This window comes from Brassica napus, chromosome A8, assembly GCF_020379485.1.
Source record: "Brassica napus cultivar Da-Ae chromosome A8, Da-Ae, whole genome shotgun sequence".
NCBI lineage: Eukaryota > Viridiplantae > Streptophyta > Magnoliopsida > Brassicales > Brassicaceae > Brassica > Brassica napus.
In genome coordinates, this window is record NC_063441.1 from 11,647,101 (window position 1) to 11,663,145 (window position 16,045).

Genomic DNA, 16,045 nt, shown 5'->3' on the forward strand with positions numbered 1-16,045 from the left:
ATTTTATAACAGTTTGATATATTAGATTTGAACACTAATATGTGAATAGAGTGCCAATGAATTTCTTCAAAAATTTGATTCTTATATATGTAATTGGAGTAGAAATATTTTTTACAAATGTCCATTTTTTTAAATTGACACTTCTGTAATTCATTGAATGCATAGAAAAAGTTAAAAAATAAAATAAACTCATATCAGTGAAATATAAACGAAAACGAAAACATAATTTTATAGAAGTGAAAAATGAAATCACTTATAGAGAATCAATAGTAAACAAATCGAGAATAGAAAACCTAATCTTCTTTCGTTGTTTTACAATCGATGTTGCCTATCTGGTTTTGGTGATTTGTGTCAGCCGGAAAACTTAATTTTATTTTGTGCATATGAAGTCTTAAAAATAATTAAAATGAGTTGTAATTAACTCTTCAACAACGATGAAACATTTAAGAGACCAACATTTATATTCGTCACTTTAAAATTTTTATATGTTAAAACCATTTAACGAACATACATTAATATAAAAAATTCACTTCGCGCATGCGCGCGGATTATTATCTAGTGTAAATGATAACAGAAAACTAGATTAGGTTGGAAGACCAAAGATATGTATGTAGTATGTTCTAGTTGTACGTAACAAAAAAAAAAGTTGTACGTAATCAATTCAAAAGGCAACGAACAATGACGACCAGTCGACCACATGTGTCTGATATTATTAACCAACGTGACAATATGAATTTAATTGGACCTTAAGGACATTGACTTCAACTTAACCGTACTGACTTGAGAATGCACACATTGGATTATGTTCAATTACAAAATGTCCCTGAATTGCATAGTGGATCCAAGTACAATTAGCCTTACTGAGCTAACAATTAGGCCCATATCTAGATGCAATTTTATATTCAGATGACTTTCTTCCGACCAAAACCGAACACTTTATAAGTTCTCCACCGCTCTTTTCTCTCGAGGTCAGCCACCCTCTCGGCAGATATCTCTTAGAGCTTACTTTAGTGCGTAAGTTCTCTTGTTGGTTCCAGGGCCGGCTCAACACTGCTATGGACCCTAGGGCAAAAAAAAATTTTTTTACTCTCTAAAATTTATATAGAGATAATGTTTAAAATATTTTTAAAATTTAATCAATAATATTTTGTATATTTTTTAATGAAAATAAAACTATATACATATCAAATAATTTTGGGCCCTTTTCAATTTTATTTATTGTATTTATAATTTTTTTATATATAAAAATATAGATTTATAAAAAATTGGGCCCCTTATTTATCATTACACGGGGGGACACGGGCTCGGACCCGGGGCGGTCGCACCGCTTGTCCCCCCTTGTAAGCCGGCCCTGGTTGGTTCCTTTTCAATCTAAACTAGTTCAAATAAAGAGAGATTGGTATATATATATATATATATATATTTGGTCATCATCTTCTTTGTAGCCTGTTTAGGGTTTTCGCCGTGGTAACATATCAATTTTCTATAGTTCTTAGGGCAAGATTATCGGTGTCCTTAGAGGGATATCTTAGCAATTAAACACTCATAATTAAATGAAAAATAACCAATAAAAACAAGGACGCTTCTTAATTAAGAAGTTTTCGGTGTGGTCCTTACGAGCCACGTGTAGGTCTGAGATTCACTTCGAAAACAAATTGGTTCTCTCTCGAAGGCGATTCTAGCGGCGACGATTCGAGCGGCTCTCTCGACGGCGGTTCTCTCTCGACGCCACATCTCTCTCGACGGCGCTTCTCTCTCAACGGTTCTCTTCTCGTTGATTTTGATCGCAGTCCAGAGGATCTGTTGTTTCATCCACAGCTTTTTCTGCGATTCAAAGGTGAATAATCTACCTGTTTTGCTGAAGTTAATAACTTCATCGGGAGTATCTTCGATCCTGACAGCAAAGGCCGCATGAAAAAGCTCAAGGAAATGGATCCTATAAATTTCGAAACTGTGAGTTACAACATGCTTGTTTGCCTTTTGGTTATATGATGTGTGGGACTGTGATACATCCATAATTTAGGTGATTTTTATCTTTATAGTAAGCCTGTCACATAGCTGAATCTAATAGTAACGGCTGCATTCTGTAGATTTTGTTTCATAAACAAAGTTTGCTTGGTAGTACCCTGATTCTGTGGAGATGTTGGCCAAATAAACAACCTTGGTTCAGTATTTTCTTGTTTAAGTTTCCTGGTGCATATACGTAGCTGCCAGTTGATTGTTCTTGGCAGGTACTGATATTGATGAGAAACCTCACAGTGAATATGTCAAATCCTGATTTCGAACCTTCTGTAAGTGTTAAATTTATCATAACTTCCATGCTTGTTAGAAATAAGTCTCCTTCGCTCTTGTTGTGTGTTACTTCTTTAAGCATTCTGGTGATTAGAATGAGGATTGTTGTGCTTTCTAAGACGTATATTACACACACTGAAACAGATGTATCTAACCTTGATATAGTCTGATGTTGCAGAGGAAGGTTCAGAACACTTAAGCTCTTAGCTCTTGTATGGGATCTTTGGCCAAGAACCAAACAAGTGATATATCTTTCTTGATGGGCTTCTTGCTCACAACAACTGTGTATATCAACTGATATATATATATATATATATATTTATTTGTTCATGCGTTTTGTAATTTGTAGTTTTCTTTATTGGTTATTTCTTGTCATATATTGAAACCAAAGGCAATGTATCAGCTAGCAAATGTCACTAAATTCATAAAGAGACACATGAGTCTGTTTGTATCTTATTAAAAGTCCTACCAATAATCAACTCTTTTGTGATTGTCCTTAACTTTGTCTCTTACCAACCAAAAATTATTTAAATAAGCTAGGGACTCAAAACTAAGGACAATCAATAATGTTGCTCTTATATCCATCGGCAGTTTCTCATGATCTTAAGCTTAATTTGTTTTTAAGTAGACATATATGTCCTTTACCCAATTTTTCTATCATTATTATATAATCTTCTTGTTCCTCTCGATTCGACCTTGGATTTTGAGGATTGGTATAACTTTTACCTACAGTTTTTGTTATGATTTTTGTTCTTATTTTATCTTTGAAATTCTTGCTTTTAATCGCTTTGGAAGATCTTTTGTGTTACGCTGAAATATATGGGGTGGATTTATGTCATATTGTGTTACATATGTTATTTCTATTAGGGTTTATGTTCTTGTTTTTTCTTTTTGCTTAAACTTTTTATGTTCTTGTTTGTTATCTATTTTCCGTTTAATGTTTGCATTGGTTGTTTTACATTTTGTTTTTACCTTTTCAGAATGATAACTGCATTTTCATGGGTACCAAAAGGGGCTGCAAAGGCCATATCTGATCGTGCTGAACTTCCTTCTAAGGAGGAAATCGAAAAGCTCAAAGAGACTTGTGATCAAGTTTACAGTGAGGACGAAGAAGACAATACTGAGGATGAAAAAGAGAATGGTGAAGTTGCTCACGCGAAAACTGTAGCAGAAGCTTTTGGAAAATCTTCCAGTAGCAAGAATGCTTCTTCTTCAATTGAGGTTGATGAGTTAAATCATGATTTTATAAAAGAACTCGACATGGATAATTACGATGAAGAAGATGATAGTAAGTTGGCTTATAATGGTTTTAACTAAAAAACATTGGCAGCAGATGAAATGACTCCTTCGTTGTTGTGTTTCGATTCAGGAATTGAAATTTTTAGCTCCGGCAATGGAGGTCTTTATTATGCGAGCAATGAGATGGATCCATATCTCATGAATCATGATGTATAAGCTCATATCATTTATCTCTTATTTTCATGGAATATTATCGTATTTTGTACATACAAATAATATTATATGTGTTCTTCAGGATAGTGATGACTCAGATGAAGATGAGGACCAGACAATCTTACCAACCAAGTCAATGATTGTCTGCGCTAAGACCGACGACAATGATGCTAGCTATCTTGATGTTTGTCATATTCTTCTCGCAGTTTTATTTATTTATTTTGGTCCACATACACGACATGGAGCTTGTATGAATGCATGACCAGGTTTGTGTATGCGAGGAAACATCGAATGGTTACCCAAATACTTATAGTCGTAGTAGATTTGAATTGCCAACAGCTCCGTTGTGTACTGCTTGGCTTGATTGTCCACTTAAAGGAGGAGAAAAAGGTTAGTGATGTGTATTAATCGTCAATCAAAGGATTATATCAACCAACCAAATTATTGGACTCTTCATTCTTGCTATAAGTTGATTATGTCATTCGAATCTGTATTTGTTTCCTTTTGCTTTTCGTATTGGCAGGAAATTTCTTAGCTGTTGGTTTGTATAAGAAGCCCATGATAGAGATATGGGATCTTGACGTTGTATGTAAATTAAACTGTATCTTTGCATATGTTTGTTTCTCTGACCAACCACGAGACTTATTCTAATATATGTTGTTTTTAATGACCCAGAAAGACGAGGTGTTACCTTGTGTACAACTAGGAGGAAAAGAGAAAGGGGTGAGTAAATTAATTAAGTTTTAATTTGATTTGATTGCAGCAAGAAAACAAATGTATACGTTAATTTGATTTGCGGTATTTTGTTTTAGAATTACAAAGAAGATAGCCACACTAGATCAGTTCTTGGTCTTGATTGGAATAAGGAGTTTCGGTATGTCCCATGATTGATTATATATACATCTTCAGATTTGCTTCTTGATATACTTGACTGAGTTTTCAACTTTATTGGGAAAAAAAGAAACACTCTTGCTAGTTCTAGTGCTGACAAAAAGGTTAAAGTTTGGGATGTGGCTACTGAAAAGTGTATGATTACTATGGAGCATCACACAAAGAAGGTAAGAACATGATTCGTAGAATGAGAAATTCATTAATTTAGTTTCATATATTCTCATGGTTTATTGTTTTGTATGGTTCACAGGTTCAAGCGGTTGCTTGGAATCATTATGCTCCAGAAGTGCTTCTTAGTGGGTCGTTTGACCAGACTGTTGTATTGGTAAGTGTTTTATGTCACTACCTACAAAACAATATGTGAACTCACTAACTAATATTTATTGGTTTGTGTATATGTTTACGTATAAATGTTTCAGAAAGACGGAAGAAAGCCTTCACACTCGGGTTTCAAATGGTCAGTCATGTCCAAAGTAGAAAGCTTGGCCTGGGATCCACACAGTGAACATTCCTTTGTGGTGCGTTACATTTTAAATCATCTGTATGATTTTCTTAGCGGTTTTAAGGACTTATTTGTTTTCATTTGTTTCACATCTTTTATAGGTAAGTCTTAAAAATGGAACTGTAAAGGGTTTCGATGTACGTCAAGCCTCAAATTCAGCGTCTGATTTAAAACCAAGTTTCACTCTCCAAGCACATCACAAACCAGCCACCTGCATCTCATACAACATTTCAGCGCCTAATGTAAGTAAAATATTAGTAATATCCCTTATCTATCAGATGACAACCAAGATTCCTATAAGAAATTAAGGGTATCAAGTTTACCAAAAAAATTAAGGGTATCAAATTCTCATCGTGTAGTGGTTTATTGATAAGTTTTTTTCATGTTTTAGACGGCCAATTTGGTCCGAAAATTTTGGATAACCACAATTTAATAGAGGAAATAAATTATTTCAAAACATCTCATATATCTATCAAGTATTTTTTTTAGAAAACTGGACAGTGACGCCTACTCTCTCTTGTGTCCTTGGTCCTTGGTCTTCGTTGTGTGTGGTTTAGTGGCTCTCCCTTCTAACACTGTTTTGGATTAACAGCTTTTGGCAACGGGATCTATGGATAAAACGGTCAAGCTTTGGGATCTTTCAGACAACAAGCCTTCATGCATTGCTTCTCACATACCAAACGCTGTAAGAACCAATCAACAAATAAAAATAAATTTTATTTCATTTATCTTAAACCTGATTCTTAACTTGTACTTATGACTCGAAAACTTTTGATGTCACGCAGGGAAGCTTATTTTCCATTGATTTCTCTCCGGATAACCCTTTCTTGCTCGCTATCGGCGGCACAAGGGGGGATCCAAAAGTTTGGGACACACTTTCTGACACAAATGTCTCCCGTAGATACGGAAGCAGCCGAGCCCGACCATAATAGTCTTAGATTCGAACACACTTGACCCAAATTTTGTTTGGTTTTATTTTTTCATGTAGCGTAATAGCTAGCTAGCTATTATGACTTGAGTTAGCTAATGAGCAATAAAATAATTATATTTAATCACTTTAGTTATACATCGGAAACAATATGGCGTGAAAATTGATGAATAATTTATAAATGATAGAAAATAGAAGAATCACGTTTCCGAAAGCAATATTTGAAAAACTTGTACGAAAAAACACAATTCCGCAATCACATACGAGAGGCGTTTAGTCTCCGTCACATCAAAATAACGGTGTTAACTTACTTAACGGCATTTTAACAGCTTAAAGGTCTTGTATGCACTTTTTGAAAGTTTAAGTTTCATAATCAAATACTTTAAAACTTGAGGGTGCTTTATGCATTTTTCCCTTCTTCTTCTTCTTCTTCGTCGGGAAGCGCCGCTACACCTCTCACTCTCCATAAAATCCGCAGAAGCAATTTCTTCCGATTGTTAAACCCTAAACCTCAGTTCAAACCCCATCGTTCTTGTCTCTCTCTCCCTCTCTCAAGCAAGCAAGCAAGCAAGTAAGTTCATTTTGATTCCTTCTCAAAGGTCTTAGCTTTTTGAAATGGCCAAACCAAGTTATTGAAATTGAATGTGTCGGTTTAATCAAATGACGTAAAGAACATTACTTTCGAGTTGCCCTGAACCCAAATAACCGGTTTTGATTTCCATTTTTGCAGAATGATAACTGCAGTTTCATGGATTCCGAAAGGGTCTTTAAAGCCTGTTCCTGACGCTGCTGAACCTCCTTCAAAGGAAGAGATCAAAGAGCTCATTGAGAGTGGAGCTTTCACTGCAAGGTGAGTTTTATTGTTCTTTCTTCGTTTCTCATTGAGAAGATGATGATATGAAGTTGGTTTTGATTGTTACAGTGTGGATGGTAGCAACGAGGATGAAGAAGAGATGGAAGAAGAAGAAGAAGAGATTAGTGAGGTTGATCATGCCAAGGCTGTAGCTGAAGCTTTTGGAAAGTCTTCCAATAGCAAGAAGGCTTCTTTACTATGGAGGTTGATGATGTAGCAGCTGGAATGAAAGAACTCGACATGGATAATTACGATGAAGAGGATGATGGTACGATTTGTTTTTGTTTGGCTCTTTGGTGTTTGTTCTGCTGTTTTATGTTGTTGTTGTTGTGTTGGACTTAGGCATTGAACTCTTCAGCTCTGGGCGTGGGGATCTTTATTATCCGAGTAATGAGTTGGATCCTTATCTCAAGGATGCTGCTGTAAGCTACATCCACTCTTTCTGTTTTACGTTGAAAACTTATTGTACTTCAATGTTGTTTATATGGAATATAAATTAATATTCTTAGGATGATGATGATGATGAAGAGGATATTGATGATACGACAATCAAGCCAACAGATTCAGTGATTATCTGCGCTAGGAATGAAGATGAAGTCAGCCATTTAGAGGTATATGCTCAATATCCTTCTTACTGCTGTCGGTTAAGATGTTAAAGATTGGTGCTCATATGATATGAAAGCTATCAGGTTTATGTGTACGAGGAATCATCTGATGGCTCTCCAAACATGTATGTTCATCATCACATTATTATACCGGAGTTTCCCTTGTGTACTGCATGGATGGATTGTCCTCTTAAAGGAGGTGACAAAGGTTAGTGTTGTACACTTCTGTTATGGTCATCACTCTTGCTACCAATGAAATATCATTTTAACTCTTTTCTTTACGTATTGGCAGGGAATTTTGTAGCTGTTGGCTCAAAGGAAACGCCGACAATAGAGATATGGGATCTTGATGTTGTAAGTAAAAAGCAACTATCCTAGTAGGTTTGCTGTTATCTATAAATAATCTGTTAATAAGGTTATTGTTATGGTTTCAGAGGGACGAGGTGCTACCTTGTGTACAACTGGGAGGAGTAGAGGAGATGGGGATTATTAAGAAAAAGAAGAGTAAGAAGCAGGTGTGCCACATCAAACTCGTTTATTTCCCTGTTCTTCAAAAGTTCATGTCAAAGTCATTTTTTTTTTAATTTTGTGGTTTCTTTTAGAAATATAAAGAAGGTGATACGTACGAGTCGAGAAGGCCCCCAATCCTTTATCAGTACCAGAGGAGGAACAAGGGAAATCAGGCCCACTTGGCTCCAGCATGACGGGAAGATAAGTTCTAGAGAGATGAGGTGGCACTCTTCTAGAAAGCGAATCTTATGAATAACCACTAGGGGGACAACTCACGTGACGCTAACGGAATGAGGAGAGGATGCTGAGCTGTCACCTTATGCTTCCTTTTCTATTTAAGTTTGTTAGAACAGAGAGAACGTTATCGAGTGTTTAGATCGATCAATTTGAGTAGGAGCTGAGAAATCTCCTGTGAAACTTTCTCATTGCTGTATTCATTGATCGATTGAGTAATAATACACTTGTTTCTCTTTTGATCTCTTGTTTACAAACTACTCGTAACAAACTTGGTATCAGAGCACGGTTAGTGACCTGAGATCGAAGATGGCCCCAAAGAAGAACGACGGAGAGAAGAACACCGAGTCCAATGAGCGTAACGAGGAGAGGTTCGTTGCGATCGAGAAGGAGGTGGGGAAGATCTCGACGTTGGAGCGTTTGATGGGGGACATGGCGCTGAAGGTGACGGAGATGGCTGGGGGTATCGAGAGGCTCGAACAGAGGTCGAAAGGTCAGTTCCAGGAGCGAGGTCGGCGAGATGAAGGGCCGCTCTCTTCTGGACTGATCTCAAACCCTGTGTCGGCATCGAAGGCTCCGGCTTACGTAGGAGAAGGATCGGGGAAGGCGGTGGAGGGAGAACCCAGGAGTGCGTACGAGGCGAGGTTCATGGAGGAAACCGGTCCAGAGGAGGGTTCTTTCCTGACACCACATCAACCCTGGAGGGGTCTTGAGGAGTGGAACAATCCATTAACACGACGGTTGAAGATCCCCATGTTTGACGGTGAGGTCGCGGACAGCTGGGTGATTCGAACCGATCAGTACTTTGAGATTGGAGACTTTTCGGAGGAGGACAAACTTAAGGCGGTGAGGATCTGTTTTACGGGGGAGGCGTTATCATGGTACCGATGGGAGAGACATCGGAACCCTTTCCTTAGCTGGGAACAGATGAAATCACGGGTGCTTAAGCAGTTTTCAGCATCGCGGGATTCCAGCGACGGGGAACGGTTGTTGAGTCTCAAACAGACGGGGACCGTGAGGACCTTCATTCGAGAGTTCATCGCGTTGGCCTCGCGATCGCAGGACATTCCAGATCCCGTGTTGGAGATGGCGTTTCTCAACGGGCTCCGACCCAAAATCCGGGCAGGCGTGAAGTTGATGGAGCCACGGGGGTTAGATAAAATCATGAGCGTGGCGCAGCTCGTCGAGGACTGGTCGGGAGGCGGAGAAACGACGGAGGGAGGAAAGGGAAAGTGGGCCGGGCCAATAACAGGCGATTCCAGGCCCAAGGCTCAAAGCCCACTACACAAGGAAGCGCGGGGTCTTACCTAAACAAGCCCAAACCAACCACCGGTGCAACGACGACACAGAGCAGTGGGGAACAAAAACCTCACAACCGCGTGAAGCCACCATTTCGCCACTTAACACCGGCGGAGGTCGCGCAACGGAAGGCGGAGGGGTTATGCTTCCGTTGCGATGAGAAGTACCGGTACAACCACCGTTGCCAGAAGCCGGAGTTGATGGTGATGATGGTCATGGAAGATGGTACGGAGATTGATGTATCGGAGTGTTCGGTGGAGACTGAAGAAACGATGACGGCTGCAGAGGTCGAGGTGGCCGAGATTTCCATAAGCTCGATGATGGGAATCTCCTCTTCTCGAACCATCAAACTGAAGGGGACGATCCAAGGCGCGGAGGTGGTGGTCTTGATCGACAGTGGAGCTACTCACAATTTCGTTTCCACGGAGTTTGTGAGAAAGATGGCGTTGGAGACTGATGAGACAAAGGGGTACAGTGTGCTCACTGCAGGAGGAGTAACTATTCGAGGTACGGGGAGGTGTAAGCCAATGGAGTTGACGCTACAGGGATGCAAGATCACATCTACGTTCCTTCCCTTGGAGCTCGGGAGCGCTGATGTGATTCTTGGCATTCAGTGGCTAGAGACCTTAGGCAATATGAAGGTAAATTGGAAGTTGCAGATTTTGAGGTTTAAGGTGGAGGGGAAGAAGTATCTACTTCAAGGAGATCCGAGTCTGTGCTGTTCCCCTATGTCAGCTAAGGCTATGAGGAAAACAATGGAGGTAGAAGGAGAAGCAATACTGATCGAGTATTGTGGAATGCAGTTGGAGGAGAGACCATTGGAAGGGCCCTTAGCTGCGAAGTTGACGGCCGTCCTAGAAGCCTACGGTCAGGTGTTTGATGAGCCAAAGGAGCTACCACCGTCCCGTGGTAAAGAACATGCTATAGTGCTTCGAACGGATGCCCAACCGGTCAGTGTGAGACCATTTCGCTATCCCTAAGCACAGAAGACGGAGATTGAGAAGCAGGTGGCGACTATGCTAGCAGCCGGGATAATCAAGGAGAGTAGCAGCCCCTTCTCGAGCCCGGTGCTCTTGGTGAAGAAAAAAGACGGCAGTTGGAGGTTCTGTATTGACTACAGAGCGCTGAACAAGGTGACCATCGTCGACTGCTATCCTATTCCAATGATCGATCAACTGCTAGACGAACTGCAGGGCGCCGTGATTTTCTCCAAATTGGACCTGAAGGCGGGATATCATCAGATACTGGTCAAGGCGTGCGACGTGCCTAAGACAGCGTTCCGAACCCATGACGGACACTACGAATTCCTCGTCATGCCGTTCGGACTGTCGAACGCACCAGCTACCTTCCAGTCATTGATGAATGACATATTTCGTGGGCACCTACGCAAATTTGTCTTGGTCTTCTTTGACGACATCCTTGTCTATAGCAAGACCCCGGAGGAGCACGTGGAGCACGTACGCATTGTGTTGGAGATCTTGAAGCATCACAAACTATATGCTAACCGGAAGAAGTGCCAGTTTGGAACGGAGTCTATTGAGTATCTGGGGCACGTCATCACCGCAGAAGGAGTGGCGGCTGATGAAGGGAAAATCCAAGCGATGAAAGACTGGAGAGTACCGCGGACAGTGAAGGAGCTGCGCGGGTTCCTCGGGTTAACAGGTTACTACCGAAAATTCGTGCAAAGCTATGGGGACATTGCTCGGCCAATGACTGCTCTGTTGAAGAAGAATCAGTTCGAGTGGGGTGAACAGGCAGAACGGGCATTTCAACGCTTGAAGAAGGCAATGACAACGGTGCCGGTCTTGGCCTTACCTAACTTTGACGAGCTGTTTGTGATCGAGTCTGATGCGTCCGGAGTGGGTTTAGGAGCAGTCCTAATGCAGAACCAGAGGCCCTTGGCCTACTTCAGTCAGGTCTTGACGGAAAGGCAGAGAATGAAGTCGGTATACAAACGCGAATTGATGGCAATCGTCTTTGCGATCCAGAAGTGGCGGCATTACCTTATTGGGAGGAAGTTCTTGGTCCGCACGGATCAGAAAAGTCTGGAAGTTCTTGCTGGAGCAGAGGGAGATCAATGTGGAGTATCAGAAGTGGTTGACCAAGCTCCTTGGCTTTGATTTCGAGATTCAATACAAGCCCGGCCTCGAGAACAAGGCTGCTGACGCCCTGTCTCGCAAGGAGTATGCCGCTGAGCTGTATGCACTGTCGGTACCAGTGGCGTTGCAACTGGAAGAGATCGGTAAAGAGGTAGACAATGATCCAGAGCTGAAGCAATTAGTGACCGATATACAGAGGGGATCCACCCAGCACCCAGACTACTCGGTAGTGCAGGGACGTCTGCTTCGTCAGGGAAAATTAGTCCTACGGGGGCATCTTGAAGACTCAAAAGCGCATTGGAGAGGTGTTTTATTGGAAAGGTATGATGACAGATATTCGCAAGTATGTGGCGGCGTGTCAAGTGTGTCAACGCTACAAATATTCTACCCTTGCTCCAGGGGGACTCCTTCAGCCGTTGGCCATTCCGCTCAACGTTTGGGAGGATGTGTCGATGGACTTTGTGGAGGGGTTACCAAAGTCGGAAGGTTACAACTCAGTCTTGGTCGTGGTGGACAGGTTCTCGAAGTATGCTCACTTTTTGGGATTGAAACATCCATTCACAGCTACAGATGTGGCGATGCTGTTCATCCAGGAGATAGTCAAGTTGCACGGGTTCCCTAAAACAATCGTGTCTGACCGAGACAAGGTTTTTACGGGGTTGTTTTGGAAGGAGTTGTTTCGTTTGGCGGGAACCAAGTTGTGTTTCAGTACAGCCTACCATCCGCAGTCCGACGGACAGACAGAGGTGACTAACAGGGGGTTGGAGACATACTTGAGGTGTTATGCGGGTGAGAAACCAAGAACGTGGGCACAGTACCTGGCGTGGGCAGAGTACAGCTATAACCCTTCCTTTCACTCTGCGATCATGATGTCTCCGTTTAAAGCCGTTTATGGGCGGGAGCCACCGACTTTGATGGGTTTCAAGTCTGGTTCTACGACCAATGCTGATTTGGAGAAAAGACTACAGGAGAGGGACAATCACTTGGAGTTGATCCGCCAGCATCTACACAAGGCGCAACAAACAATGAAACACAGAGTGGATGGTCACCGTCGTGACGTGGAGTTTGCTGTCGGGGACATGGTCTTCCTGAAACTCCGACCGTACCGTCAACAAACCTTGGCTCGACGAGTTAACGAGAAGCTGGCAGCTCGTTTTTATGGACCTTATGCAGTGGCGGCTCGCGTTGGAAAGGTGGCGTATCGTCTTGCTTTGCCACCTGAGGCTCGCATTCATCCCACATTCCATGTGTCTCAACTCAAACGAGCGATAGGGGAGAGCATGACTCAAGCGTCAATTCCTCCCCAACTGACAGTGGAAGGAGTGATGGAGACACAACCTGACGAAGTTCTGGATGCTCGCATCAATGGCGGGACTGGACAGAGAGAGGTGCTGGTCAAGTGGAAGGGGTTACCATTGGCAGATTGTACTTGGGAATCTGCAGGAAAACTGGCAGTTCAGTTCCCCCATCTTGACCTTGAGGACAAGGTCAGTTTCAATGGCGGCGGTATTGATACGTACGAGTCGAGAAGGCCCCCAATCCTTTATCAGTACCAGAGGAGGAACAAGGGAAATCAGGCCCACTTGGCTCCAGCATGACGGGAAGATAAGTTCTAGAGAGATGAGGTGGCACTCTTCTAGAAAGCGAATCTTATGAATAACCACTAGGGGGACAGCTCACGTGACGCTAACGGAATGAGGAGAGGATGCTGAGCTGTCACCTTATGCTTCCTTTTCTATTTAAGTTTGTTAGAACAGAGAGAACGTTATCGAGTGTTTAGATCGATCAATTTGAGTAGGAGCTGAGAAATCTCCTGTGAAATTTTCTCATTGCTGTATTCATTGATCGATTGAGTAATAATACACTTGTTTCTCTTTTGATCTCTTGTTTACAAACTACTCGTAACAGAAGGTAGCCACACTGATTCAGTACTTGGTCTTGCTTGGAACAAGGAGTTTCGGTATGTTTAAAGCTATATTACTAGTCCCTATGATTGTAAGTTTCCTATGTAGAGTGTCTGATTATCTTTTAAATTTTATTGGATGGAAAGGAATATACTTGCTAGTGGTAGTGCCGACAAAAAGGTTAAGGTTTGGGATGTGGCTACTGGAACATGCAAGATTACAATGGAGCATCACACAAAAGAGGTAAGAACATGACTCATAGGATGATAAATTCTTTAATTCAGTTGCATATTTATTTTCTCATGGTTTATAGTTTTGTATGGCTCACAGGTTCAAGCGGTTGCTTGGAATCATTATGCTCCAGAGGTGCTTCTGAGTGGGTCGTTTGATCAGACTGTTGTATTGGTAACTGCTTTCTTCCATGTTTTGTTTCGCATGTTACTGACAATTACCATTAATATATGAGTTTGTATATGATGTTGCAGAAAGACGGAAGACAACCTTCACACTCGGGTTTCAAATGGTCAGTCATGTCTGACGTCGAAAGCTTAGCTTGGGATCCCCACTGTGAACACGCCTTTGTGGTGAACTACACTTTCCTTTTGCTCTTTTACTAGATAATATGATGGTTTAGCAGTGTTAAAACATTTTTTTTTTCTGATTAACCGTCTCTCTTAGGTAAGTCTTGAGGATGGAACCGTGAAAGGTTTTGATATACGTGCTGCACAGTCAGGTTCAGATTCTGATTTAAAGCCAAGTTTCACTATCCAAGCACATGACCAAGACAAAGGAGTCTCCTCCATCTCATACAACCTTTCTGCACCCAATGTACTTCTCTCTCTCTATTGTTTTTTTTTTTGTAATTAGTTCTTACCATTTATGATCTGTGATTAACAGCTTTTGGCTACGGGTTCTATGGATAAAACTGTAAAACTTTGGGATCTTTCAAACAATGAGCCTTCATGCATTGCTTCACACAAACCAAAAGCTGTAAGAAACTATCACAACATTTAATCTGTTTTTTTATTTTTCTGCTTTTCTTTATTTCTAACCATTTTGAGTTCGTCATCAGGGAGCTGTATTCTCCATTTCATTCTCAGTGGACAACCCTTTCTTGCTTGCTATTGGTGGCTCAAAGGGAGAACTACATGTGAGTAAAGATTAATACAACTTTCTTTTTTTTTATTAGTGAATATAACTTATGACTTTGTGCTGGCAGGTTTGGGACACACTGTTGGACGCTAATGTCTCTCGCAAGTATGGAAGCAAACAATCTTGAAAACCCCACAAGGGTCGCTTGTTTCGTTGAAGCTGTGATGGTCGTTTGATTCGATCACACTCATGCCAAAAGTTTTGGAGTTTCTTTTCTGTTTTTTTTTTTTATATATATACTATGATTATGGTTAATCGTGTAAGGGTGTGTCAGCTTTTATATGTTTGTTAAACTCTTTTTCAACTTGTATCATCACATGTTTTACATTTGTGTATGTATTAAGTTCGTGCGTTCTATTATGGTGAACTGAAGTTATGAATTTAATTAATACATTTTATTTAAGGTAGTGGAAAATAGATTGAAAGTAGTTTGATATCTTACTATGAAAAGAAGATGTTGGATCTATGCTTGTTGCCTAGTAATCATACTTATGCATTCATATGACCATAGATTGTTGACGAAGTGCGCAGACGTGATAAAGTGAATTTAAAAGTAATGAAACATCACAAGAATTTATTAACTTTAATCCTCTGTTAATTTTTCTATTGGTTGAAATATAGTTAGTGGTATAGATAATGATGTTTTTCTATTGAAAATATACAAAATTGAATGTTTTCTTAATTTGTGTCTACAGATCTAAAACGACAAATAAAATGATACGGAAAGAAAAATAGACTGTTTTAAATAGACTGTTTACATATTTCTTTGATGAGTTAAAAAAATTTCTTATCAAATATATAAAAGACCGATAGCATATGTAAATAGACTGTTTTCATATTTTTTTGATGAGTTACCCCTGGTATTAATCGGAAAGTATTCTAAATCTGGAGTGTGGTAGTCAGTTCACTCTGTAGCACTAAGTGTATTTTTTTCGAAGCCGACAGAGTTTATAAAAAAAATAACAATCGATTTTCAAAATGAGCCAAAAAGAATTCCTATGAGCAATATTATTAAAGTCACGTGGGAATGGGATCTTTGTTGAAAGTAAATGTACGCGCACTGGAAAAATACTGCAACCGGTCCACAATACCCAAGTCACTTTTAAAGTGCAAATTTTCATTAGGGTTAATCATTAATTCATTAATATTGAAACTCTATGGACGTATTAGTCAAAGTCTCGATTTTAAAGAATCTTGTGCTGTGTTCCAAAAAAAAACGTGTGCATCATGTCAATGAACATATTAGTACTGTACTAGTTATCTACTCGACAAATAAGATGCACATATATAAAACATATGTTTTATAATTAGGGATATTAAATTT

General features: G+C 40.3%; 2 protein-coding genes across 2 annotated transcripts; both read left to right on the forward strand.

Annotated features, from left to right (window-relative positions):
* Nucleotides 1–3,029: 3,029 nt before the first annotated feature.
* On the forward strand, nt 3,030–6,066 carry LOC106405356 (uncharacterized WD repeat-containing protein C17D11.16). Its single transcript, XM_048738744.1, has 13 exons — nt 3,030–3,580; nt 3,662–3,741; nt 3,827–3,928; nt 4,011–4,134; nt 4,268–4,333; nt 4,424–4,467; nt 4,557–4,618; nt 4,706–4,802; nt 4,886–4,960; nt 5,055–5,153; nt 5,239–5,379; nt 5,730–5,822; nt 5,923–6,066. Exons 1-13 carry the CDS (start codon nt 3,199–3,201, stop codon nt 6,064–6,066), a joined length of 1,509 nt encoding a protein of 502 aa, XP_048594701.1. The 5' UTR covers nt 3,030–3,198.
* A 382-nt stretch (nt 6,067–6,448) lies between these two features.
* On the forward strand, nt 6,449–15,106 carry LOC106419592 (uncharacterized WD repeat-containing protein C17D11.16-like). The gene is made up of 17 exons (XM_048738745.1): nt 6,449–6,636; nt 6,796–6,915; nt 6,988–7,186; nt 7,261–7,340; nt 7,428–7,529; nt 7,608–7,731; nt 7,816–7,877; nt 7,958–8,038; nt 8,126–8,138; nt 13,577–13,625; nt 13,716–13,812; nt 13,900–13,974; nt 14,055–14,153; nt 14,248–14,397; nt 14,467–14,559; nt 14,642–14,719; nt 14,789–15,106. Exons 3-17 carry the CDS (start codon nt 7,117–7,119, stop codon nt 14,846–14,848), a joined length of 1,233 nt encoding a protein of 410 aa, XP_048594702.1. The 5' UTR covers nt 6,449–6,636; nt 6,796–6,915; nt 6,988–7,116; the 3' UTR covers nt 14,849–15,106.
* The last annotated feature ends 939 nt before the right edge of the window (nt 15,107–16,045 follow it).